Source organism: Lithobates pipiens, unplaced genomic scaffold, assembly GCF_037356315.1.
Source record: "Lithobates pipiens isolate NorthernLeopardFrog02 unplaced genomic scaffold, aLitPip1_a1.2 Scaffold_8, whole genome shotgun sequence".
NCBI classification, from domain to species: Eukaryota; Metazoa; Chordata; class Amphibia; order Anura; family Ranidae; genus Lithobates; species Lithobates pipiens.
The window spans coordinates 662,225,020-662,252,722 of NW_027507903.1; the positions used below are offsets into that span (position 1 = coordinate 662,225,020).

At 46.0% G+C, this 27,703-nt stretch overlaps 2 protein-coding genes across 2 annotated transcripts in view; both read right to left on the reverse strand.

The window, feature by feature from the left end:
* Positions 1 to 27,703, reverse strand: part of LOC143961839 (uncharacterized) — a 299,153-nt gene that overhangs the window by 256,155 nt on the left and 15,295 nt on the right. Inside the window, exon 2 of the mRNA XM_077471171.1 lies at positions 24,707 to 24,768. Coding sequence (XP_077327297.1) covers positions 24,707 to 24,764 — 58 coding nt within the window. The 5' untranslated portion in view covers positions 24,765 to 24,768. The remainder of the gene's footprint in view (positions 1 to 24,706; positions 24,769 to 27,703) is intronic.
* The window catches only part of LOC143961840 (uncharacterized), an 86,192-nt gene continuing 62,716 nt past the window's right edge, over positions 4,228 to 27,703 (reverse strand). The window contains exon 4 of the mRNA XM_077471175.1: positions 4,228 to 4,906. Coding sequence (XP_077327301.1) covers positions 4,305 to 4,906 — 602 coding nt within the window. The 3' untranslated portion in view covers positions 4,228 to 4,304. The remainder of the gene's footprint in view (positions 4,907 to 27,703) is intronic.

Sequence of the window (27,703 nt, forward strand, 5' to 3'; positions counted from 1 at the left end):
TGCAGTAACCCCCATTACTCTGAAGTACCCCCTCAATACTCTGCAGTACCCGCCATTACTCTGCAGTACCCGCCATTACTCTGCAGTACCCCCAATACTCTGCAGTACCCTGCCATTACTCTGTAGTACCCCCAATACTCTGCAGTACCCTGCTATTACTCTGTAGTACCCCGCCAATACCCCGCCAATACTCTGTAATACCCTGCCATAAATTGCCATACCCAGCCATACTCAGAGATACCCAGCCATACTCGGTGATACCCTGAAATACCCAGCCATAGACGCCCCCCACCCCTCACCGCCCTCCGGTGCTTCTACCAACTCGCCAGTACGATCAAAGCCAGAATCTTTTTTTTATTTTTTATTTCAGGCTTCCCAGCCTAGAGGTGAGATGTGGGGTCATATTGACCCCCAGATTTCACTGTAAAGAGGACCTGTCACCCCATATTCCTATTACAAGGGATGTTTACATTTCTTGTAATAGGAATAAAAGTGATCAAAAATATATTTTTGGGGAAAAAAATGTCAAACTAAAATAAATAAAGTAATATGAACGATAAAAAAATAAAATAAAAATTAAAGCGCCCATGTCCCCATGTGCTCGCATGTGCCACACATGTGAGGTATCGCCGAGAATGTTAGAGCGAGAGCAATAATTCTAGTCCTAGACCTCCTCTGCAACTCAAAACATGTAACCAGTAAAAAAATATTTAAAGCGTCGCCTATGGGGATTTTTTAAGTAGCGACGTTTGGCGCCATTCCACGGGCATGTGCAATTTTGAAGAGTGACATGTTTGATATCTATTTACTCAGCATAACTTCATCTTTCACTTTATGCAAACATTGGGCTAACAAGTGGTTAATAATAGAGCTTGCAGCCAGTAGTGTTAGGAGATAGTGCGTGCTGTCTGCGTGCTCTGTACCCAGTACATACCGCTATAATATAGGGCAGGACCCTACTTTCAAACATCCAACTTACAAACATCTCCTACTTGCAAATGCAAGGAGACAGCAGCAAGTGAGATGAAAAAAGATGGACGACAAAAAAAAATATAAAGGGGTGATAACCCTTCCCTATGTTTTCCAAAAAGTTTTTTTGACTGGAGCTACACTTTAAAAATGTACCGGTTGAAAATGACAAACAGATTCAACTTAACACAACAAACCTACACAGTCCCTGTCTTGTTTGCACCGCCTGTATACTGCTGTTCTGAGTATATAGGGCCTGGGGGCCACACGCATTTCCTTTTTTTAATATGGGTACGGGGTTCCCCTTAATATGCGTACAAGACCCAAATAGGCTGGTAATGGGCAGGGAGGGCTACCCATGCCATGTTTCTCAATGATTTTCAACCATATTGCAGGAACCAGATATAACATTAAAACCGCAAGCAGTTTTAAATGATGTTATTTCCGTTTAATTTCATTTTGTGCAGGGACTGTTCTAAACACGGGAAACACGTGGCACTTCACAGGCATACTACAGACACCCCCCAGGCACCATATTTAAAGGAATATTTCACTTTTTTTTTTTCACTTTAATCGTCATTAAAATCAGTGCTCCCGCCAAAACGGCAGTTTTTAAAACTTTTTTTTGCAGTGACCCATGTCCCCTGAGGCAGGAGGCAGTTTCCCAAACCCTTTTTAGGACACTATCTTGCATATTAGCCGTTAAAATTAGCACTTTCCAATTCGAACGTTCGAGTCCCATAGACTTCAATGGGGTTCTAACGTTCGTACCGAACGCGGGGGTCGTTCTCAAGTTCTGGTGCGAACCGAACCGGGGGTGTTCGGCTCATCCCTAATTGCCACATTCGTTTTTTTTTTTGTTTGTTTTTTTTGTTTAACCGCTTCAATACCAGGCACTTTCACCCTTCATTTCTGCCCAGGCCAATTTTCAGCTTTTCCCGCTGTCGCATTTTGAATGAGAATTGCGCCGTCATGCTACACTGTACCCAAACTACATTGTTATTATTTTTTTTATTTTTTCCCCTCAATAGAGCTTTCTTTGGGTGGTATTTATTCACCACTAGGGTTTTTATTTTTTTGCTAAAAAAAGGCCGAAAATGTTGAAAAAAATAAAAGTTTTTCTTCATTTCGGTTATAAAATTTTGTAAATAAGTACGTTTTCTCCTTCACTCATGAGCACTGATGAGGCAGCACGTACGGGCACTGACGATGAGGCCCTAATAAGCAGCATTGATGGGCACTGATAGGTGGTAGTGATACCTCCTCTCATGCTCGCCTTCAAGACTTCTCCAGAGCCTCTCCCATCCTCTGGAACTCCCTGCCCCAGTCTGTTCGATCAGCCCCTACCCTGTCCACCTTTAGGAGATCCCTGAAAACTCACTTATTCAAGGGAAGCCTATCCTACACCCACCTAACAACTGTCCCCGAGCCACCCACATCAAATCATTCTCTGCAGCTATTATCTTTTATACCACCACCCCCTCCCTTTAGAATGTAAGCTCTAAAAGCCGGGCCCTCATGTACCTTTTGTTTTGTACTGTAATTGTGTTGTCCCCCCCTATACATTGTAAAGCACTGCGTAAACTGTTGGCGCTATATAAATCATGAATAATAATTATAATAATAATCATATGCAGCACTGATGGGCACTCATAGAGCACTTATAGGTGGCACTGATAAGCGCCACTGATGGGTACTGATAGGCAGCACTGATAGGTGGCACTGATGGGTAACAATGATGGGCAGCACTGATGAGGAGCCACTGATTGGCATTTCTTAATGGGCACTGATTGGCATCCTTAATGGCCAATGATTGGCATCCCTGGTCGGCACGGGTTGGCATCCCTGATGGGCACAGGTTGGGTTCCCTGATGGGCTTTAGTGGGCATCCTTGATTGGTCTACACTGATACGAATGGAGGAAACTTCCTGGTTATGATGTGATCAGCTGTGATTAGACACAGATGATCACATGGTAAAGAGCCTACGTCATAGGCTCCTTTACTAAGATCGGAGATGCCGATGAGTGACACAGAGCACCACCGATCGCCGCTCTGCGGCTTATCCTGCTTGACGTCATATGACGCCCAGTCAAGATAACACGACTACCCTGCGGCCATCATTTTGAATATGCGGCGGGAAGTGGTAATATTTAATAAGTGTTTGCATTATATGTAATTATTTATTCTAGCAGCATAGGTAACGCTTCACATTTATTTGATTCGATGTGGGAGCACAGTCGGTTTTAAGCAGCACACATGAGTATGCAGTACTTGTTTTGTTTATTTATTTACACATCATACCACCCATAGTAGTGTGGAAGTTTTACCACATTTTTTATTTCAGAGTATGGAGTATGTGTGTGTGTCATGATCTGGGATCAGGCTTGGAGGCCAGTGGCTGTAGAGGTGTTCATAGGAGTCAGCTGGATGAAAATGCAGGCAAATCCTCCTAAGGATAACGATGTCTCATCCGAGGCATGCGATCTAAACACTAGCTTGTCTTCACTAAAGCTCCTGATGGTGGAGATGGGTTTCACTGCAGAAGTAAGGAATTGCAACCCAACTTAAGCTTAGGGAAAGACCAAATGAAAAACAATACATCAATCAGAGCTAACTACAGCCCGCCCAAAGAGTACATTTAGATAGTAACCCCTGTTTAGGACAAGGAGGCTACACTTCCATGGATTTCAATAGGGTTTGGATTTGACATCCACATTTCGGTGAAGTACCCCAAACTGAAACTGGGTACATGTTGGCTCATTGCTAATTATATTCATGATGAATATTATCAGTGGACACCAGATATTTGCAGTGCGGTGATTGTTCTTGGATTTACCAGATCACAGCTACCACACTTATTGCCCCCTGTGCTAGGCTGAAAGGGTTCAAGGGATCTCCTCTTTGGTTCTAAGTCTTAGTACCTCCTATAAATACTTGAAGTAGAAGGAAGGGGTGAAATGTGAATAAAACTAACCAATTAGATGTCAAATTGTATAACAAAGTGAAAACAGAAAGAATGCCACTTGTATGTTGCTTCTATATAGATTTTATTTTAGATAGTTTATGTTTATATTGATTATAAGATTATATTATAGGACTATTATGTTACCATTGAGAAAATAAAAACTCCAATGATTTATAATCCTGTTTACAATTTTTGTGTGTTTTAGTTACACTATAAGATCATTGATTCATTGATTATTTGATCTTCACTTATCATTGTCAACCCTCATTATTTATGGGGATGACAAATAAATCATCATTATCACTGTAATTCAGAAACAGCAGTTGGGGTATCTTGAGAACGAAGTGCATACGATGAGCTCATTCGCTTTCACGGAAATTTGGGCTGGACAAGAACTTCCCCTTTGATCTCACAGAATAGAGATATCCAATTAATGACATTTCCATTGTGTCTGCCAGAGATGACTTTCTTGATGTCTTCTGGAGTCAGAACATAATCCCACATGTGGACGTCACTTATTTCACCAACCAATGACTGCTTATCATCAAACTTTCCACCAAAGGAATCTTGGTCCTGTCCCAGAACAATGCTGGTCTCAGCTGCGATAGAAGACCCTTTCATGGAGCCTCTTCTGGGGTAGAGTTTCCCACTGACCCAAAGTTGGACCAGTCCAGTGTCGGAGTTCCAGGTCACGCAGATGTGCCTCCAGTCCAAAGACTCCAAGTCTGTCTTAAAACGAGTGAGTTCCTGGTTGATATATACGGAACAAGTGTTTGGAGGCTGTAGGTAGATCACAAAGGCGTTGTCCTTCTCGGGAGTAGCAAGAGAGAAGAGAGTATAGGGGCGGGAAAGGTCGGTATAAGAACGTAGACAGACGCTGACTTTCTTCAATGGTCTTGTAATTGTAGGTCTTAGAATGACATAATCTGTGTCGGTTTCTTTGGGGAAGACGAAGACTTTATCCTCCAAGTCTAGGGAAGAAAACAGACAAAGATTATTACTGGTTCATGTCAAAGCTGTACATGCTGAACTATAAATTCATAAATTATTTATAGATGCTAAAAATTAAAAAGCACACACATATATATATATATATACTGTATGTATCTTGTCACTTTCAATGGCTGCCATTTTAAGCATAGACAAGGGCCCTATTCATTCTATGTTTAGTCTCAGCCACAACCAAAGTCTTTGATGTCCAGGCTCTAGCTATCGTTTGTTTGGCCACCGTGGACAGCTGTAGAAATAATAGGAATTGCGAATGGGTCAACTCTGCTGGTTTTAGGTTTAGGAGAGCTGTTGCAGGGTCTGGTTGGAGATTGGTTTCTAAGGCCTTAGAGGCCAAAGCAAAAATGGCTTTCCAGAACTCTTGATTGTCAGACATTGTCACCACACATGTAGATGGGTGCCTGGATCTGAGCAGCCTCGGAAACATGATTCTGAGTATGATGGGACAAATTTTGCAATTCTAGCCGGTACAAGATACCAATGTGAGGGGACCTTATAGTTAGTTTCTAAAGCTAAGATATTAGGCGAGGAGGATTTAGTGGCCATCCAGATATTAGACCATTCTGCGATCTCAAATGTACGCTCCAAATCTAGTGCACATTTATTAGTATATGATGGTAGTGAATTATCTAGGTTGACAGTTAGTTGCTGGTAGAGGATCAATATGAGTAATACAGTGCTGTATCACAAAAAATGGCCTGGCCATTAAGGGGGTAAACCTTCTGGTCCTTAATTAGTTAATTGTGTGCGGAGTGCTGGACACACAGGTGTGTATGGGAAGCATGATGTTTTTGACATCACGTTAATGCGGCTGATGGCTTTACTGGCTCCCTTTAGAGTGTCCTCGGGGGGCCCAAAGCGATGTGCCCCGAACACTCCCACTGTTAAATTCAGCTTTGTGTGGTGGTATGTGATTGGTGGTCTGTAGGGCGTAGGGCGGTGCTTTGAGCGGAACAAATTGGAGCACTGTCTTTTTAAGGCTAGTTACCTTTCTCTTGCAGGTTCTCTTACTTGATTGTAGGGATCTCATGCCCACACTATATATATATATATATATATATATATATATATATATATATATATATACAGTGTATATATATATATATATATATATATATATATATATATATATATATATATATATATATATATATATTTATGGTTCAGAGCCCTCTGACCGGTACGGATAAGGATGACAAACAGGGTTAACATAAACTCACTTACTTGAAATGGACCTGAAAGTGTGCCCTGGTCTAACGTACGGTATACCAAAATAAGGGGGCAAAAACATTCAGGTAGGGATTGTGCTTTATTTGATTTTAGTTTAGTTACTGGGTGAGCTTGACGAAGGCTTGGGCCATCTCCACTTGTGGATTGGGCATGTAATTGGCAAAACAGGTGGACTTCCATCTGCCCAACTTCTTGATGACATGGTCCGGGACCCCTTGGCGGGAGGCTGTTGAGACTGCTCCGATACGGAACGAATGTCCGGAGTAGTGAGTAGGGTTGAGCTGAAGGATACATAGGAGTATCCTGACGTGTTCCATAAACCGGGCAGCGTTTAGAGGTTTCGTATGAAATGGCAGAAGCGGGCTCGTGTCTGGTTGATCGGCCAGAAGGGTCAACAAGCGGGTGAGAGTGGAGACTGTCGTGGTAATTCGGCTGTATGCTATCCACACAACCCCATCTACTGCTCTGCTTCCAATAAGCACCCATTTCCGTCTTACTGATATAATGTTTAGGCTTACCTTTTCCAACCCATTCATCCCAATGAACAGACTCAACCATCCTTACGTTCTCAGTTCCATGCTTATGCCCCCCCCTGGGGGCTCAACATCGCCTTTTATTATCTCCCAAAGAATTACAAACAGGAAGTCCTGCCCCCAACAGGCAGGCACTTCCTTTGTACAGAAAATGACATCACAGGAAATTACATACATTAAAGGGGAGGGCATTCACAAGAGGAAATGCACACGCCCCCTTTTAGTCAGTATGGCGCACAGACCATAGTGCTTTCAAAGTAAACAGTATGGGGTGAGCTCATTATAATTCTTAAAAGCTTGAGACAATCTGCGGGGACATTGCTACTGGTGTTGTCAACATACGGTACTAGTATATTAACAAGGCCGATAACAATGTCCTCTTATTAAGGCAGATATGTATCCAAAAAGGATAACGTAGCCACACAGAGATAAAATAATATGTCTATCTCGTTATGTAGACTTCGCTTCTCTAATGCCCATATTCATTTAAAGGCAAGAAGCCCAGCGCATTGCGCTTGGTACCTACAAACCAACAAACATCCACAGACACAGAGAACACGTCTCAAATCTGATGAGAAGGTTTTCATACTGACTTTTTACCACTGGTCTGGATTTGACCCAAGTGCGCTCTGCTAGAGCGCTCCTCGATCAAACTGGACACAGGGAGACAGATGACAATCTATAAAACACACATCCTAGAATAAAATGTTATACAATCAAATTTTCCACAACAAGACCGGGCACCAGCGCTTGTCGGTCTTATAGAAATGGATGTCTGTGCCAGAGCCAACCTGCTGCGTTTTGGAGACTGCTAAGTGTAAAATGAAATGGTCTTCGTAACGGACCAGGTGGCGTTTGCAAAGCATGCGTTCTGCGGGGCTGTAACAGGTAAACTCGCCTGGCCGTAAGAAGCCGTAGAAGGCCAGATGTATGGCTGCTTGAAAGATGACACTAGGATGAAGACCGAAAGGTGATGTGGCCAGGATATCCGACATGTTTCTAAAAATATCTCCTGTGATAGGCAGCCGTCTGGTGCTGGCCACTGGCTGGCGCTTCTGGACGCCGCGTATGACAGCTCGAACGGTGTGGTAAGAAAATAAAGAAGGTTCAGCAGGGTCCTGGAGGGACGTGAAATGTTGTACAGCGGCCAGATACAGCCGGATCGTATTATAGGATAATGCAAGCTCCGAGTGGCAATAGGAGATGAAGGCCAGGACTTGTTTGACACGGGACGTCTCTGTGCTGTGATGTGTCATGAAGCGGTTAAAGGCCCTCCAGGCCGTTTGGTAGGCCTTGAGGGTATTACGTGAGAGGGAGAGATCGATGAGCTGGGTTTCCGCTAGGGGGTGTGGGGCTAGTCCAGGGTCAGCTGAGACCAATCCGGGATAGCTGCTGACGTTGGTTCGACTTCGGGCACCTGATCGAAAAATGAGACAAAATTAAAGCGGGAGAGGGCGTCCGCTGCCCGATTGAACTTACCGGGGATAAAGGAACAGTGTATGTTGAACTGAAATAATAACGAGAGCTGAACCAGCCGACATAGGAAGGACATCATCACTAGAGACCTGGACCTGCCTTTATTAATGACCTCTGCAGTGGCTAAATTATCTGTTGAAAAGGCCACAGTTTGACCCGACCAACTGCGGCCCCAAGTGTGTGCTGCAGCTACGATGGGGTATAATTCGAACAGGGAGGATGTTTCGGATAAGCTAGGTATCGCTAGTATCTGGGGAGGCCAGGGAGCTGCGAGGCAGAGGTGGCCAAAAACTGCGAAGCCTGTGGAGGCCGCCGTATCGGTCACCACCTGGGGTGAAAGGGAAGATATGGAGGGAATGAACAGGGACACGCCATTCCAAGATGACAGGAATTCCTCCCACATAGAGAGGTCCGCTATTGCCGCGGGATCAAGGCTGAGGACTTGCTCCGGGTCCTGTGTGAGGGACAGTAAGACCAATAGGCGTGACACAAAGGAATGACCCTGAGGGATGATGCGCATGGCGAAATTCAACATGCCGAGAAGGGATTGCAGCTGTCTCTTGGTGCAAGTTCTGGCGCAGGTGAAGGCCCTTAGGACCGCCCTGATGCGGGCCAGTTTATCCGGGGGGAGGCTGGCCTGCATGGTGTTGTTGTCTAGGTTAACCCCGAGAAAGGTGATGGACTGCGTTGGACCATCCACCTTGTGCTCGGCAATGGGGACGTTGAGGTTCCTGAAAACCACCCTTAATTTATCCAGGTCTCCTGGCGGTGAGCCGGGTGGCTCGATCAGCAGGAAGTCATCCAGATAGTGTATGACTCCCTGACACCGTGCTACGTGCAGCAAGATCCACGTGAGTGACTGCGCAAAAGTGTCAAAGAGCCAGGGGCTGCTTTTAGACCCGAAGGTCAGTTTGGTGGCAAAATAGTACAGCTCCCTCCACTTGATGCCATGCCAGCACCAGAGAGATGGATGGATGGGAAGGAGCTTGAAAGCATCCGAGATATCGGCCTTGGAGAGCCAGGTGCCCGTGCCTGTTTTGAGAATGGCCTGGATGGTCGTGTCTACGGAGGCATACTTAAGAGAGAACTCCTCGGAGGGGATGAGGGAATTAAGACTGGGGATAGAAGAGGAATGAGGCGCTGACAAATCGTACACCAATCTCAGTTTATTTGAGAACTTGCCCTTGACAAGCCCAATAGAGCTGACTCTCCAGGTGTTGAAGGGGGGCTGGGTGAAAGGGCCTATGATAAAGTCCCGGTCTAACTCTGTCTGTAGGAGTTGATCAATGGCTCGTTCATCAATGGCTGCTGACCGTAGGTTCCGGCACTCGTACGTGAGGTGAGGGAGAGAGATAAGTCCAGTGTGAAAGCCTTGGGTGAAGCCCTGAACAAGGTAGACGGACAGTGAGGGAGTGGGATGAGCCGCAAGGTAGATGCTGAGCCATGAGACGTCAACCCGGCTCAGTCATGACTTCTTAAGCTGTTTGACTTCGCACATAAGCCTGGGATGGGCCCTTTGACATAGAGTGCATATGTGGAGCACCCGGCATTGACTAAAATTACATGACCAGTAATTGTAGTTGTTGCAGATTGCTGCACCTCCTACAGTCTTGACCGGGCGCCCAAACTTATCCATCTGCGGCAGGCATGCCGGCGCATGTTGGCCCTGAGCAGTACCTGAAGTAGAAGGATTGTCTGAGGGCCGGGCTGTCACTGAATTAGTGCACCAGGTGGCGGTATGGGTAGCCGACTAGCAAATTGCGCAGAGGGGAGACCGTAGACCCGCAAAGTGACGGCAGAACAGCTCAGTATCCATGACGCTCCAGTCAGTAGGCGTCTGGAATTGGAAGAGCCTGGCGGCCGCTTTAGCGGTGAGGGAGCGGTGGTAGTCATAAAAAGCAAAACCGCCGTATTTGTAGCCCATATCTACTATTGCATGGAGGTAGCGATCCAGCTCCTCTCTCCTGCTGGGGAAGGCTGAGCAGATAACATCCCTCAACATGCCGAAGGCCAACGTAAATTTGGTGACCAAAAGCTTTCTGTCCAGCCTGGGGTCTTTGGCCTTGAGGACCACTGACACATCCCCCCATGTGTACGCCTTGTTCTCCGCAAGATCGTGGATGGAGATGAGTAGAGAGGCCAGATTGACATCCTTGCCCTCTAAGATGTCCTTCCTGACGTTGGCCGATACTAGATGAGAAGGGTACACAACTGAAGTACACCCGGTGATACCTGTGAGTGGGGTAGTCACTGCCTGGGCTGCTGGTACTGGAGGAGAAACGGACGGGCGGGTCTCGAGGAGGGCCACCCGATTCTGGACCTCTGAAATTGAGGTCGCCAGGGAAGATACCAGGGTATGAAGTTGTGAAATTGAGGAGGCGATAGAACCCAGGGAGGCCTGCTGGGCACTAGCTCCTGCCGCAGCTGGAGGAGGAAAGAGGAGCTTGAAGAGCTCTGCCTTTCTGTCTGTCACCGGAAAGGGTACACCTCTGCTCCTCAGCTCAGTTGTCAGTCTGGGAATGGTCCATGCTCTGGGAGACCGCAGGCTGCCACTCTCTGAAACTGGAGATGGAGATAATGGGGCTGTGAGATCCTCACTGCCGGCCAGGGACATGGTGGCATAGTCCAGGCCTAGGCTAGCCTACTTGTCCTCGGGGTTGGGTTTTCTCTGAGCGGAACCTACACAAGGGTGACATGGATTACAAGACTTGTTGGTGACTCCTGAAGATATACATACTTAATGAGAAGGACACTCCCGCTCATGTGCGTTTTCTCCATTTTTTTTTTCTTACCTAAGGAGGCACCATCCGAACAGGTGCAGGGTGGACCTACTGAAACTCGACTGACCTGAGAATATGAAGGCGAAGTTTGTTTGAGAGTTCTATACCTGAACACAGATAGCTAGCTAAATAGTGACTTCATGGGGTGGTGAGATTTTGAAATGAAATGAAATGAGACAAACAAACAAATGAAACGTTGCCTTTAAATAAAACGTCTGCCATGACAGAGGTGCGATTCGGTCGTGTCGCAGCTGCAACTCACAGCGAACCGGACTCTGGAGCATGTATTGAAATGAGGCAATTTAGTGAAATGAGGCCGATGAGCAAGGCCCCCGGCAGGAATCGGAACATTGAAGAAACAACTGGATTCGAACCAGGGAGCAGTAGGTGACAGTGAAATGAGTGAATCTGCCATGACAGAGGTCTGGATCGCCATGCCGTAATCTTGCGACCGAGCACGAAACGGACTCTGGAGCATGTACTGAAATGAGGCCTGTCCTGGGGCACGCCGAGACGAATTTGGTACACAGGTGTGACTATTCATACCGGAGCGTGATAGGTGAGATGAAATGATACCCATGACAAAGACAAAAATCAGAGGGTGAGCCCATGAATGATAAAATGAATCCTGTCTCTGGAGCATGTACTGAAATGAGGCGAAAACAGCTGGGCACACCGGAACGAATCGGTGCATCAATGAATGCGACAGGATTCTAATCGGAGTGTAATAAGTGACAGAAATGATATGCCATGACGGAGACAAGAATCAACGACTGGACTGATGGTTTTAACAAAGAATCCGTCTCTGGAGCATGTACAGAAATGAGGCCGACAGCTGGGCGCACCGAGGTGAATCGGTGCATACATGAAATGCGACTGGATTCGTATCGGGGCGTAATACGTGACAAGAAATGATATGCCATGACAAAGACGAAAATCAGGGACTGTTCCTGAACCTGCGAGTGACTCCGTCTCTGGAGCAAGTACTGAAATGAGGCCAAAAACTGGGGCACACCGAAGCGAATCGGTGCATCGGGGATGCGACAAGATTCGAATCGGATCGCGGTAAGTGACAGAAATGAATGAAATGATTCGAAATGATTCGAAATGACATGAAATGATTTGAAATGATTCGAAATGATATGAAATTAATTGAAATGATTCGAAATGATTTGAAATGATCCGACATGATTTGAAATGATTTGAAATGACTCGTAACGATTTGAAACGATTCAAAATGAATTTGAAATGGCTCGGACTGCTTGACGTTTGACATGACGAGCAGCCGGCTGTGATTTTTAGAAATGATTCGAACGATTCGAATATTTTAGAAATGATTAGGGAGTCGTTCGACTTGAAAATGAAATGTCTACGAAATGAGGTGCCTGATGTGGCATGACCGATGTGTCACGAACGGGTGATAACTACTTCTCTTCGAAAAGAAAAGGAGTAGTGACATTTGAGGTAATGAGTACGGGTGACATTATTAAAACACGTTTGTGAAATGTAATGTGAGAGGTTCGTGAGTTCAGGATATCGTGTTTAGTGACATAGCAAAACATGAAATGAAAAAATGGGAGCCGAAGCCCTCCCTGCGACAGCTGGCCCAGATGCGTTGTACGACAACGGCAATTTTTTGAGTAAAACACACGAACGCTTAGGAAGACAAGACGACTGACAACATGGACACGATCGGGACTAACAAACACGGGAACTCAGGAACACAACTCACTACATTTGGTCTCGAATAGTCGGCCCTAGATCTCTGACGTAACAGATATCGCGCACAGGAACCGACAAGGAAGACAGCCGAACTGGCTGGTTAAATACCCCTCCGGGCTCCTCCCATAATTCCAGGCCATCATACTGGCCTTCTTTATATATATATATATATATAAACTGCTAAAACCAATGGCCAGTACTCCATACTCATACTCTTGGACCTCTCTGCTGCCTTCGACACAGTTGACCATCTGCTCCTCCTCAGCAAACTACACTCCCTTGTCCTCTGTGATTCTGCTTTATCCTGGTTCTCCTCCTACCTATCTCAGCGCACTATCAGTTTCACTTACAACTCCCCCAAATCTCCGTCCTTGGGCCCCTCCTATAATCACTCTATACCTCTTCCCTGGGCCAGTTGATAACCTCCCATGGCTTCCAATACCACCTCTATGCCGAAGACACTCGGATCTATCTCTCCACTCCTCAACTCACCCCCTCAATCTCCTCACGGATCTCAAACTTACTGAGTGACATATCAGTATGGATGTCACACCACTTCCTCAAACTCAATCTTTTGAAAACTGAGCTTGGTTATATTTCCTCCTTCCCGGTCCCCCCCCCCATGACTTTACCATTAAGATCAACAACACAACCATTGGTCCCTCCACACATGCCAGGGTGCTGGGTGTAATAATCCTTGTCTCTGATCTCTCCTTCAGCCCCCATATCCAATCACTGGCTAAATCCTACCGCCTTCACCTCCGCATCTCCAGAATTCGACCCTTCCTGACTAATGACACCACAAAGCAACTCGTTCACTCCTTGATTATTTACCACCTTGACTACGGCAACTCTCTCCTTAATGGCCTACCCTTACACAGGCTCCTCCCCCTTCAGTCTATTATGAATGCTGCTGGTAGACTAATACAACGCACTGATCGTTCCGTGTCTGCTGCTCCTCTCTGCCGATCCCTTCACTGGCTTCCCCTACCCAAGATACAAAAAGATGCTCCTCCACCTACAACCATCTAAAAAGACAACGTTGTCTAAAACTAAAACATCTAGGCCCCGTTATGCATCCACATACCCAAACAATCGTGCAGTAACCATATAATCATGGAATGTATGGCTGGGTATACCCAATGCCCAGCAAATGCATCCTTACCAGTGATCAGAAAATGCATCCCTGCATTCTGTGCGTAACGCACTCCTGATCCCTGCATTCTGTGCGTAATGCACTCCTGATCCCTGCATTCTGAGCGTAACATGCTCTTGATCCTTGCATTCTGAGCGTAACACGCTCCGGATCCCTGCATTCTGAGCGTAACACACTCCTGATCCCTGCATTCTGAGCGTAACACACTCCTGATCCCTGCATTCTGAGCGTAACACACTCCTGATCCCTGCATTCTGAGCGTAACACACTCCTGATCCCTGCATTCTGAGCGTAACACACTCCTGATCCCTGCATTCTGAGCATAACACACTCCTGATCCCTGCATTCTGAGCGTAACACGCTCTTGATCCCTGCATTCTGAGCGTAACACGCTCTTGATCCCTGCATTCTGAGCGTAACACGCTCTTGATCCCTGCATTCTGTGCGTAACACACTTCTGATCCCTGCATTCTGTGCGTAATGCACTCCTGATCCCTGCATTCTGAGCGTAACACGCTCTTGATCCCTGCATTCTGTGAGTAACACACTTCTGAACCCTGCATTCTGTGCGTAATGCACTCCTGATCCCTGCATTCTGAGCGTAACATGCTCTTGATCCCTGCATTCTGAGCATAACACGCTCCGGATCCCTGCATTCTGAGCATAACACGCTCCTGATCCCTGCATTCTGAGCGTAACACACTCCTGATCCCTGCATTCTGAGCGTAACACACTCCTGATCCCTGCATTCTGTGCGTAACACACTTCTGATCTCTGCATTCTGTGTGTAATGCACTCCTGATCACTGCATTCTGAGCGTACCATGCTCTTGATCCCTGCATTCTGAGCGTAACACGCTCTTGATCCCTGCATTCTGAGCGTAACGCACTCCTGATCCCTGCATTCTGAGATTAACACGCTCCAGATCCCTGCATTCTGAGCGTAACACACTCCTGATCCCTGCATTCTTAGCGTAACGCACTCCTGATCCCTGCATTCTGAGATTAACACACTCCTGATCCCTGCATTCTGAGCGTAACACACTCCTGATCCCTGCATTCTGAGCGTAACATGCTACAGATCCCTACATTCTGAGCGTAACGCACTCCTGATCCCTGTATTCTGTGCGTAATGCACTTCTGATCCCTGCATTCTGTGCGTAATGCACTCCTGATTCCTGCATTCTGAGCCTAATGCACTCCTGATCCCTACATTCTGAACGTAACTCTCTCCTGATCCCTGCATTCTGTGCGTAATGCACTCCTGATCCCTGCATTCTGTGCGTAATGCACTCCTGATTCCTGCATTCTGTGCGTAATGCACTCCTGATCTCTGCATTCTGTGCGTAACGCACTCCTGATCCCTGCATTCTGTGCGTAATGCACTCCTGATTCCTGCATTCTGTGCGTAATGCACTCCTGATCCCTGCATTCTGTGCGTAACGCACTCCTGATCCCTGCATTCTGTGCGTAATGCACTCCTGATCCCTACATTCTGAACGTAACTCTCTCCTGATCCCTGCATTCTGTGCGTAATGCACTCCTGATCCCTGCATTCTGTGCGTAACGCACTCCTGATCCCTGCATTCTGTGCGTAATGCACTCCTGATCCCTACATTCTGAACGTAACGCTCTCCTGATCCCTGCATTCTGTGCGTAACACACTCCTGATCCCTGCATTCTGTGCATTGTTTTCCACTACCAAAAAAAACACCAGCCGCCACTGCAAATAAATATGTGAATGTGGTGTGCATTTGTATTTAGTCACTGACTACAAATGCACACCACATTCACATATATATTTGTAAAAAAAAAAATGAAAAACATTTATCATTTTCCTTCCACCTTCACAGTCATGTGCCACTTTGTGTTGGTCTATCACATAAAATCCCAATAAAATACATTTACGTTTTTGATTGTAACATGACAAAATGTGGAAAATGCCAAGGGGTATGAATGCTTCTTCAAGGCACTGTACCTTGATTACTTTGTTTGCCCCCCCACCTAAAAAAAACAAAAAAAACAAAAAAACTTTGAGCATCAGCCACCACTGAGGTTCAGATTTTTTTTCAATAGCAAACATCTTATACTTACCTGCTCTGTGTAATGGTTTTGCACAAAGCAGCCCCGATCTTCCGCTTCTGCCTGTGCTCCTGACACCTCCCCCTTTGCTGAGTGCCCCCATAGCAAGCTGCTTGCTCTGCGATCACTTGAGCTTGCTTTCCCGAGCCACTTCTATGTGTCTATGAGACAAACAGACCATGTCTCGGCTCCGTGCCCCCCCCCCCCATTGCTTTATCGGGATCTGGCTCAGGTGAGTATGGGGGGGGGGGGTTGGGCTGAGAGGGGAGCTACGCACTGAATTTAAAAATGAATGCATGACGGTAAAAAACCTTCAGCTTTTAGAACCACTTTAACCGGTTCCCGACCAGCGCACGCCGATGTACGTCGGCAGAATGGCACGGGCAGACATATTGGCGTACAGGTACGTCCAATTTTCAATGCCGCCCTGCCGGTCGGGACCCCCGTGAGTCCGGTCGTGGGTCTCGCGGACTCGATCGCCGCGGGCATACCCGCGATCGTCTCACGGGACAGCTGAATGGAGGAAATGCTGTGTAAAAAGCATTTCTCCATTCTGCCTAGCAACTAGTGACGCTGATCTCTGCTCCATGTGATTGGAGCAGAGATCAGTGTTCACTAAATGAAAGCCCAACCCCCCCACAGTTAGTAACACACCCCTAGGAACACTTAACCCCTACACTGCCACCCACTGGTTAACCCCTTCACTGCCAGTGTCATTTACACAGGAATCACTGCATTTATATAGCAGTGATTATTGTATAAATGACAATGGTCCCAAAAAAGTGTGAAAAATGTCCGATGCGTCCGCCGCAATGTTGCAGTGACAATAAAAATCGCTGATCGCCGTCATTACTAGTAAAAAAAAATAATAATAAAAAATTATCAATAAAAATGCCATAAAACTATCCCTATTTTGTAAACGCTATAACTTTTGCGGAAACCAATCAATAATCGCTTATTGTGATTTTTTTTACCAAAAATATGTAGAAGAATACGTATCGGCCTAAACTGAGGGAAAAAAATGTTTTTTTTAATATTTTTGGGGGATATTTATTATAGCAAAAAGTAAAAAATAATGTGTTTTTTTCAAAATTGTTGCGCTATTTTTGTTTATAGCGCAAAAAATTAGAGAGGTGATCAAATACCACCAAAAGAAAGCTCTATTTGTGGGGAAAAAAAGGATGTCAATTTTGTTTTGGAGCCACGTCGCACGACCGCGCAATTGTCAGTTAAAGCGACACAGTGCCGAATCGCAAAAAGTGGTCTGGTCTTTGACCAGCAAAATGGTCTGGTCTGTAAGTGGTTAAGGGAACCTTTAAAAATACTAATGAAAAGGAAAAGTTATGACCTGCAAATGATAATTCTGTTTGACCCAAGAGATAATGGACTCAAGGTGGACCTCTGTCTGAAAAGTCACAATCCTACAGTATTATGATCATCTTTCACTTACAATTGTCAGTGTCACCTCTCATTGCTGATGTGCATGGCACATAAAGTCTTCTTCATTGTAATTCTGTACTGAAAGCTGAAGGATCTTATTCATTAATAACCTTAATAAAAGGTGTATATAGTAAGATGATAGACTTACGTTGAGTTTCGGGTTTGACGAGAACTTCCCCTTTAATTTCACAACGTAAGGACTTCCAATTAATGACATTTCCATAGAGATCACCAGAGAGGACCTTCTGGATGTCTTCCTGAGTCAGGACGTAATCCCACATGTGGACGTCACTTATTTCACCAACGAATGACTGAGAAGCATCGAACCCTCCACCATAAACATCTCGGTTTTGTCCCAGAACAATACTGCTTTCAGCATCCATATAATTAGCATCGCGATAATATTGTGTCCCGTAACCCCTTTGGGAGGAGAGCTTTCCATTGAGCCAAAGATAGATGGCCCCTGGATAGCTGGAGTCCAAGGTCACACAGATGTGCCTCCAGTAAAAAGGCTTCCAGTTTGGTGTAAAAGCAGACATTGCAGATCTTATGAACACCTTATAGGTGTACGGAGGCTCTAAGTAGATATAAAAGGCATTTGGGTGTTCCGGAGCAGCTATAGAGAACAAAGAATAGGGACGGGAAAGTTCGCTGTAGGAACGTAGACAGACGCTGAGTACCCGCAATGGTTTTGTAATTGTAGGTCTTAGAATGACATGAGCCGTGTTGGTTTCTTTGGGGAAGACGAAGACTTTACCTTCCAGGTCTAGGGAAGAAAACAGACAAAACTCATTACTGATAGATATCAGAGCTTAGATGCAGAACAATAAACTCAACATTTATTTATAAATGATAGAATCCAAAATAAATATAATTAGATACACTCATATCCAGGGGTGGACTGACAACTCATGGGGCCCCCGGGCAATAGGAGATTATGGGGCCCCCCGGGCAATAGGAGATTATGGGGCCACAAGTATACACACACACACACTATACAATCACACAGTATACACATACATGTACACACAGTATACACATACATGTACACACAGACATGTTTCTATTGGCTGAGAAGGTACTGGAGAGGTGGGGCAGCTATAATCTCAGGATTTTTAGACCAAAAGGATGTCGGTAAGGGACATTTCAGAGGCAGATGTAATAAAAAAAATAAAAAAAAAACAGATTTTTACATACTGTCCCTGGTTTTACTGAGGCTGGCAACCCTGATGGGGCCCCCTAATGACCCGGGGGCCTTCGGGCACTGCCCGAGTGGCCAAATGGTCAGTCCGCCGCCGCTCATATCTCAGGAAGATCATTATATTTCTTTTTATTTTGTGTATAGACATGTCGTTTTTCAGATCCAGTATGGTGTATGAAAAATGTGTTTTGACAGCTTACATTTTCCATCTTTTCATTTAATAATATTACTACTAATAATAATTAACCAGTTGAGATCCGTGCTATAGCCAAATGACGGCTACAGCGCGGACCTCCTTTGCCGGGACGACGTCTATTGACGTCGTTCCGTGCACGAGCGGCCTGTGCGCCCCCTGAGGGACGCGCGCGGCGCGCTCTGTGATCGGCGAGTCTATAAGACTCACCTGATCACGGATCCGAGCAAGGGGTCGATCCCAACCCCTTATCACGTGATCAGCTGTCAGCCAATGACAGCTGATCATGTGATGCAACGGAGCCGGTTATCGGCTATTATTCCTCCTCGCGCTGACAGCGCGAGGAGAAAAAAAAGAGCCGATCACCGGCGGCTGTGATCGGGACATCAGTCCCGATCACGGCCAGCCCTGCCAGTGCCCATCTGCCCCCTGCCAGTGCCACCTCATCAATAAATAAGTGCCCCCCGTCAGTGCCACCCAGCAGTGCCCACAGTGCCACCCAGCAGTGCCCACAGTGCCACCCATCAGTGCCCGCAATCTGCCTCAACAACGGTGCTGCACCCCAGTGCCACATATCCCTGCCCATCAGTGTCATCTACCAGTGCCCATCAGTGCCGCCCATCAGTACCCAGCAGTGCCACCTATCAGAGCCACCTATCAGTGCCACCTATCAGTGCCCATCAGTCCCATCTATCAGTGGTACCTATCAGTGCCCCTTAGTGCCACCCATCCGTGCCACACATCCGTGCCATCTTATCTGTGCCCATCTGTGCCCATCAGTGCCACCTTATCTGTGCCCATCTGTGCCACCTTATCTGTGCCTATTGGTGCCACCTTATCTGTGCCTATCAGTGCCCACCAGTGCAGCCTATCAGTGCCCACCAGTGCAGCCTATCAGTGCCGCCTCATCAGCGCACTTCAATGAAGGAGAAAAATGACCTGTTTGCAAAATTTTATAACAAACTATTAAACATGATTTTTTATTTTTATTTTATTTTGCATCTTTTTTTTGTTTGTTTAGCAAAAAATAAAACCCCCAGCTGGAATTAAATACCACCAAAAGAAAGCTCTATTTGTGGGAAAAAAATGATAAAAATTTCATTTGGGTACAGTGTTGTATGCCCGCGCAATTGTCATTCAAAGTGCATCAGCGCTGAAAGCTGAAAATTGGTCTGGGCAGGAGGGGGGTTTAAGTGCCCAGTAAGCAAGTGGTTAATAATAAATATAAGAATAATAATCAAAATAACAACAATAATAATAATAATAATTATTATTGTTATCTCCAAACATTCATCTAAAATTTTAATTAAAGACCCAATTTGTAGATTATAGGAATGTTAACACTGTTAGATATACAAACTGGCTCTACATTCATTAACCAATTGCCGCCTGCCCACCGTCGAATGAGGATCGGTGTGGCTCTCGTTCTGGGAGGACGTGATATGAAGGCGCCCCAGAATGGCCACTCATGCATGCCTGAGGGCACAGCATGGCGATCGTGGCTGCGCCGTGTTCCTAGGACATGCTGTGACCCTGATCTCTGTAAAAAGCCGATGACATGGCTCTTTAACCATGTGATCGGCTGCGTCCAATCACAGCCGGTCACATGTAAATGCGGAAGTGCCGTTAATTGGGGAGGAGTGCCGATCAGCAACATCTCCTCGCAGGGGAGACCAGGGCAGGTAATCAGGGCACTGAACATCAGTGCCCTGATTAAAGCAATGCCCCAGCAGTGCCCATTAGTGTCACCAATCACTGCCCATTAGTGTCACCAATCACTGTCCATCAGTGACATCAATCAGTGCCCATCAGTGACACCAATCAGTGTCGATTAGTTCCCCATGATTAAGCTCTGGGGGTGGAGTGAAACGTGTTGGGGGCATGGCCTGGTCGGAGTCCAGGCTGAAGTTCCCACTCCTTTTATTGCAGTAGGACATCATAGATGTGTGACTCCCAGGGGTTACCCTTCCTTTCTTGCCCATTAGTGATGCCAGTCAATGCAGCTTTTCAGTGCCTGCTCAACGGTGTTGCCCATCAATGCCCGTCAGTGCCTCCTATCAGTGCAGGTTCATCAACGAACATCAGTGAAGGAAAAAAATTACTTATTTTCAAAATTTACTGACAGAAGGGGGTGAACGTGCCCTGTATTGAAGTGTTTAAAGTAGTTCTAAACTCTAAGAGCCCTTTCACACTGGGGCATTTTTTTAGGTGCATTTGGGCTAAAACTAGCACCTGTAAAGCGCCTGAAAAACACCTCCCCTGGAGTCCCAGTGTGAGAGCCCAAGTGCTTTCACACTGGGGCAATGCGCTAGCAGGACATTTAAAAAAAATGTCCTGCAAGCAGCATCTTTGGGGCAGTGAAGAAGCGGTGTTTACACCACTCCTCCACCGATCCTTCCCATTGAAATGAATGTGTACAGCTGCCAAAGCGCCATGGCAGTGGCGCTACACGGGTGCATTTAACCCTTTATTCAGCTGCTAGCGGGGGTTAAAAGCGCCCTGCTAGCAGTCAAATAGCGCCGCTAAAATGACGGTAAAGTGCCGCTAAAACTAACAGCGTTTTACTGTCAATGACCGATCGACCGCCCGCCCGCCATAGTGTGAAAGCAGTCTAAATTTTTTTATTACTTGGATGCTTGCATCTAAGCATCCAAAATGGGCACTTCTGGTTTTCCAAGTTTGTAGACTTTAATAGAGTTTGTGGTTCATTTACGAACTTTTGCGATGTTCAAGAGCTCTGCCGCAAACCCAACCGGGTTCATATTTCATATTGTCCATGAAATAATACAATCTAATTGTTCCTTGTCTTTCTCTCCTACATTGTGGCTTTACCAATCTGTTTACAGAACATGCTGTCCAGCCACTGTACAATAATTGTGGCTAATTTCTATTTCAAGTTAAAACCTGTCTCTTCTCCCCCTCTTATATTGCTGTCAAACAAACCTGCTTACGCACTGTCCAGCCACTGAACAATATTTGAGGATATTGTCTCTCTCTCAGATAATACATTCTCTAGTTTTTATCAGAAGATTAAACCTGTTCACCTACTCTTCTGATGATAGGCAATTTCCTACCAAACACATACTTGAAGTCTATATTTGAAATAATTTGAAATTAATTCTGGACAGGAAATGGGAGAGGTTTGTGCAATGTTGGCTCAAAAACTATAAACTCAAAACTCATAAACTATGAAACTGTTTTGCCACTGACCAATTTCTGTGGAGTTGAGGGCTTTAGCTTTACTTTGTTTAAAAATAAACTTCCCTATAACTTTGAGATTCTGTATTGTGTAACAATGTGGTTCAACATGCTGGGCTGCTTGGCCGCCACATGTTCTCTTTAACCCATTCATGCCTGGACATGGGAGTGGATATGCTGATCATACTGAGATCCTCTGAACCTTGGGCTCCATGGGATATCCAGAGATCCTGGAAGCCTCTATTGCTCAACCATTTGTGTGAGCTCAACTCTTTGGAGACACCTGGCCCTGCTTAACCAGTATTCTCCAACTGTGCTTCCAAATACCCTCTATAGGCCTTACAGCAAAGAGCCCAACAGCAGCCCACACTGACACAATCCCTTTACCAGGAAATGTCTCAGAGCCCTACAATCCCTAGCCAGGGGTTGAAAGTAATCCAGAATGTCCTGTTCCCCTCATTCCCTTGCCTATCAGAGCCACCTATCAGTGCCACCTATCAGTGCCCATCAGTCCCATCTATCAGTGGTACCTTTCTTGGGTGCTATCTAGGTGGTAGATGACATCATAGGGGTATTCCTAGCTAGTGTTCCATTTAAGTCTAATTTCCTACCTAGTCACGCTACCCTCTCATCACCATCCATTACTCACACTCATCCATCCTCTTCTCTCTCCTTCTTAGATTAATTTCTATTGGGTCACCATTCATCCAATGTTCCAAATACTGGAGGGGGGGGGGGGGCACCAGAGAGCTGCCAGGATAAGTCATCCAGCCCTGGCCTCTAGCAACCCTGATCCAGATTCAGTGATGTAGCACTGACCCCCGAAGGAGCTGCTGGTTTTGTTGGGCTTACCATTACCTTCTTGTTTACTTCTCCATCTAGGGGTTTCCCGTGGTAGATGGCCCAAAGAATGTGGAAACTGACACTGAATCTTCTTTTGGGTTATTTATTTGTAACAGAAACAGAGTCTATCAATAAAGGGTAGAGGGTTAGGAATGAGTTTGGGTACTTAGATTGCAAAAATAATGGAATCCAGAGAATAAAGACCGTTTCACAGCTGGAGTTAACAACCCCTGGATAGACCTCCTCTCATTAGGCCTCGCAGCCAGTAGGGTGCTCAACAAAGTCTCTGCCACAGACTTGTGATGTACACTTGAGCGTTACTGAGGGACGTAGATAAATTTAAAGAGCTAACATACGGTTCCAGGTTCTCTCAGCCTATCCGGCAATACCATATGTGTGTTGATCCAGGTTGCATCCTTCAACTAAGCCTCCAGGTTGCATCCTTCAACTAAGCCTCCAGGCTCCTTCAGAGAAGCCAGCCTTGTGCATGGCCTTCTCCTGAAGAGTCCTCCCCTGGGGTTTCTCAGTTGCTGGGCCTCTCCCTTCAGATGAGATGGCACCGGACCACCCTTGGATCAGTAGGCCACAAAATCCAGTCAGGCCTCTCCCTGCAGTTGCGTCACCTCAGGCCAGCGGGCCCAAGACTCAGGATGCATGGTTCCACACCCCATGCCAGGAGGGCCATGGGGCTGGGTCAGGAGGACCACCAGAACCAAACAGATAGAAAATAAAAAGCTCCCCCGCCACGTGGTGTCCGTACCTTAAATACCACCTCCCAGAATTCACAGCAGGGAAACACTCCCACTGGGCTGGTTCCCGAGAGAACTGTTGGCATTCAATGCACCCAACTAAACTGCGTTTCTACTCTTGCGGGAGACAGCGACATCTGCGGTCAAGGAAAACCCACTGCTACCCAGCTGGACTGGTACTGAAACCATAAATTTAGAGAAATAGTCCTGAAACCCAACTGTGGTTTCAGGCAAATTAACTTTTGAAAGAACCATAGCGCCTGCTCGTCAGGAGCCAGCGCTACAGTGATTTAGGTTTATTCCTGGACAGACAAATGCTTTTACCTACACTACAGTTCTAGTAGCACACACTAGAGGGTGCTACAAAATAAAAATCTTTGGGTGCAATACTGACCTCCTCTTGGTGCTGTCCCCCACAAACTCATTGTTACTGAATCCTGTGTGGATCATTTGTAGGAGTAAGAACTTCCAACTGCCACCAAAGGAGATAATGAGGGCCTGTGATGTCACCAGATAAAATGTTTACATAATTTGTATTATTTAATATGTCAGGGGGGCTCCAGGGGGGTTGGGCTTTAAAGTGGTTGTAAACCTCTGAAACAAGAAATGAACAAAGCATATACTTCTATAGTGTGTACTTGCCTCAATCCAAAGCACCTCCTGTGATTTCTGTCTGCTCTCTCATTCCTCTGCTATCTGCATAAGTCCCTTTTGACAGGTAATACACCAAGGGATACTGGGAATGGCCCCTCCAATATACAGCAGGTGATTGACAGCCTAAACTGTACGATATTCCCTATGAGACTATGTTGAAGAGGGTGTGTCCATTCCCTCCACTCAGGTCTCAGATAACACTCAGCTCTCTGCTCTATGCTTTACAGTGTGCGTCATTAGATCATCATCGCCTGCCTTCTGGAGCTGAGAAATTGCTTTTACTCTTGGCTCAACCCAGAGATTTAAGGGCTGTAATTCAGTGAGAAGAACATTTTATTGGTCGGGTTGGGTGGGGGGCTCTTGAGAAGACAAGCTCTACCCGAGTGGAACCTCTTTAAATAAAGGAGAAATGGAAAAGCAGAGTAGTGTTTGAATAGCAGAGAAGATGGAATATTACAAGTCACTGATTTCCACTAGCAGTAAGTGTACACAGGTTCTACCACCTACCTTCCTGTGCAAGAGACACGGGGACCACCAACAGCAACACCAGCACACTCAGCTCCATCTCCCTGAGAACACAGAAACACAAAAGAGAAATAATAAATCTCTGCTTAGCATTTGTTAGTAGAAACGGACAATTTTTTTTACAGCCAAAGGTATGTGGACACCATCTTCAATGAGAGGCCACATAAGTCCCAACTAAAGAGGAGCTGAATGTTCAGTCCACACATAAGTCTGAACACGTCTCGTTCCATCGCTTCCATAATGCCGAATGACAGGTCTGGCAGATGACAGCTGATATATTTACAAAGCAGCTGGGCCTCCTGGGTGAGGTCACTGCCCAGATATGGAGATGACCATATCTGGTCAATGACATCACAAGGCACCAGTAATATCATATGGTCATGTCCACATATGGTCAATGATATCACCAGGGTAACCCAACCCCTGTCATCCTCCAGAGCCACCATTCAGCACAAGGGATGTGACAAACAAGATGTGTGTCGCAGACGGCATTTTTTTTCTTTTGGCAGGTCAGTGGGTGTTGGAATTTATGATTGATATGGATCTATATTTTATTTAAATTACTTGTTAAAGTCTATGTCTTTGTTTTTATTTACTATTTACATTTTTTTGTGAAAGAGTAGAATAGCTATGTATTCATTACTTATTCACATGGGGGGACAGTATCTGGGGGCCCCTGTCAGGACCTGGTTTAGCTGCTGGTGGCACTGTGGTTCCCAGAACTGAAGGGCACAGTTCCAGTGGCCACCAGTGGGTGTTTCCCAGCAGACAGAATCAGGTGGAGTCTAATTATTGTGTTCTCCTGTCTGCTGGGAGACACCCGCTGGTGGCCTCCAGAACTGCACCCTTCAGCTCTGGATATCACAGTGCCACCAGCAGGTGATCCAGGTATTGACGATAACATGACAGTGAAGTACAACAAACCAACAACCCAACTATAATACACTATATATAATGGGAGGAAGCTCTCATAAACAGGACAGAAGCAAGACTGGGACTGGGAATAAGGGGGAACAAGGGAAGCACAGATGGGGTAACAAGATACAGAACAACGCAGGGATCAAGATATTCAGCAAGCAGGCATAAGACTAACTCTGAAGCACTGTTGAAAAGTCAAGGAAGGGATTATATACATTCACAGTAGCCAGCATCAGGTGAAGTCTACTTACTGGGATCTGCTGGCTGCCGGGAGACACCTGCTTGTGGCCACTGAAACTGTTCCCTACAGCTCTGGTAACCATAGTGCCACCAGCAGGTGATCCAGGTCCTGACAGCCCCCCTTTTATTAAAGGGTGCTTCCAGATTCTAATAAGCTCTCTGCCCACAGACCCCCACAACCACCGGGCCAGTGTTGTGGGAAAGAGGCCCTTATCCTCAACAATATGGGCACAAGTTGCTTTTCCAGTGGGGTCTCTCCTTGGCAAGGCACCCTCACTGCCTCTTTCCTGGCCTGCCATGTTCTGATAGGGGTCTGGTGTGGACCTCATGCTTTTTTATTTTTGCATGGGGTTCTCCCATAAAATCCATACCAGGCAGGAAATAAAAGGCCCAAAATGTGCAACCACCATTAGGGATGGCCGAACGGTTCGCCCGGCGGTTGTTTCGCAGCGAATTTCGGCTGTTCGCCATCCGCCCGATAGGCGGACTATTGCCGCCGTTCGCCCGGCGGACTTACTGTGTAAAAGAACTTTGATCTATGATGACACATCCATCATGGGGTACAGGACAGCCAATTGAGACATTACAGCACATGGACACTTAGACATTCCCCCTAACTTATAAATAGACCCGATACGGCGGCCATTTTACATTCTTTCTTCTGTCACTATAGGGAGAGGTTGCTGTGTGGAGCAGGAAGAGATTGCAGTGACCCAAATCGCTAGCTATTTGATACACAAAAGTTCTTTTCAGGACTGGTATAGGTGTTAGGTGTAGTTCAGGATATAGGTTTGAGGCACTGCTGTGCTACTGATTTTTGCAGCAGCCTGTCTCTTGTCAGTGTAGAGAGAGGGACAGGACGCTGTGTGCTGCAGGGACAGTCAGTTTAATCATTAGCTGTTACTACTAGGTCCACAAAAGTGCTATTCAAGTTATTGTTCCAGCAGCCTCTGTTTTGTCAGTTTAAATAGGGACAGGCAGGAAGCTGTGTGTGAGGCAGTGAGGGACAGTCTGTTTAATCAGTAGCTGTTACTATTAGGTCCACAAAGGTTCTTTTCAGGACTGGTATGGTAATAGGCTTGTACACGTATAATATTCTTTCTTCCAAATATAGAAATAATATTATACTTGACTGCTGCCCTTCTGCTGCAGTAGTCCTTTATCAGTATAGGGACTGAGGTACAGTCTGCTAATCATTCACAACCTACTTGTTCCACAAAGGTCCTTATAAGGACTGGTAAGGTATAGGGTACTACAGTACATAGGGTTGAGTGAGGTACAGTCTGCTATTCCTTAAGGACTGGTATAGGTCCACAATACATAGGGTTGAGGTGCACTACTGCTGACTGCTGCCCTATAATGCAGCAGTCCTTTATCAGCATAGGGACTGAGGTACAGTCTGCTAATCATTCACAACCTACTAGTTCCACAAAGGTCCTTATAAGGACTGGTAAGGTATAGGGTACTACAGTACATAGGGTTGAGTGAGGTACAGTCTGCTATTCCTTAAGGACTGGTATAGGTCCACAATACATAGGGTTGAGGTGCACTACTGCTGACTGCCGCCCTATACTGCAGCAGTCCATTATCAGTATAGGGACTGAGGTACAGTCTGCTAATCATTCACAACCTACTAGTTCCACAAAGGTCCTTATAAGGACTGGTAAGGTATAGGGTACTACAGTACAAAGGGTTGAGTGAAGTACAGTCTGCTATTCCTTAAGGACTGGTATAGGTCCACAATATATAGGGTTGAGGTGCACTACTGCTGACTGCTGCCCTATACTGCAGCAGTCCTTTATCAGTATAGGGACTGAGGTA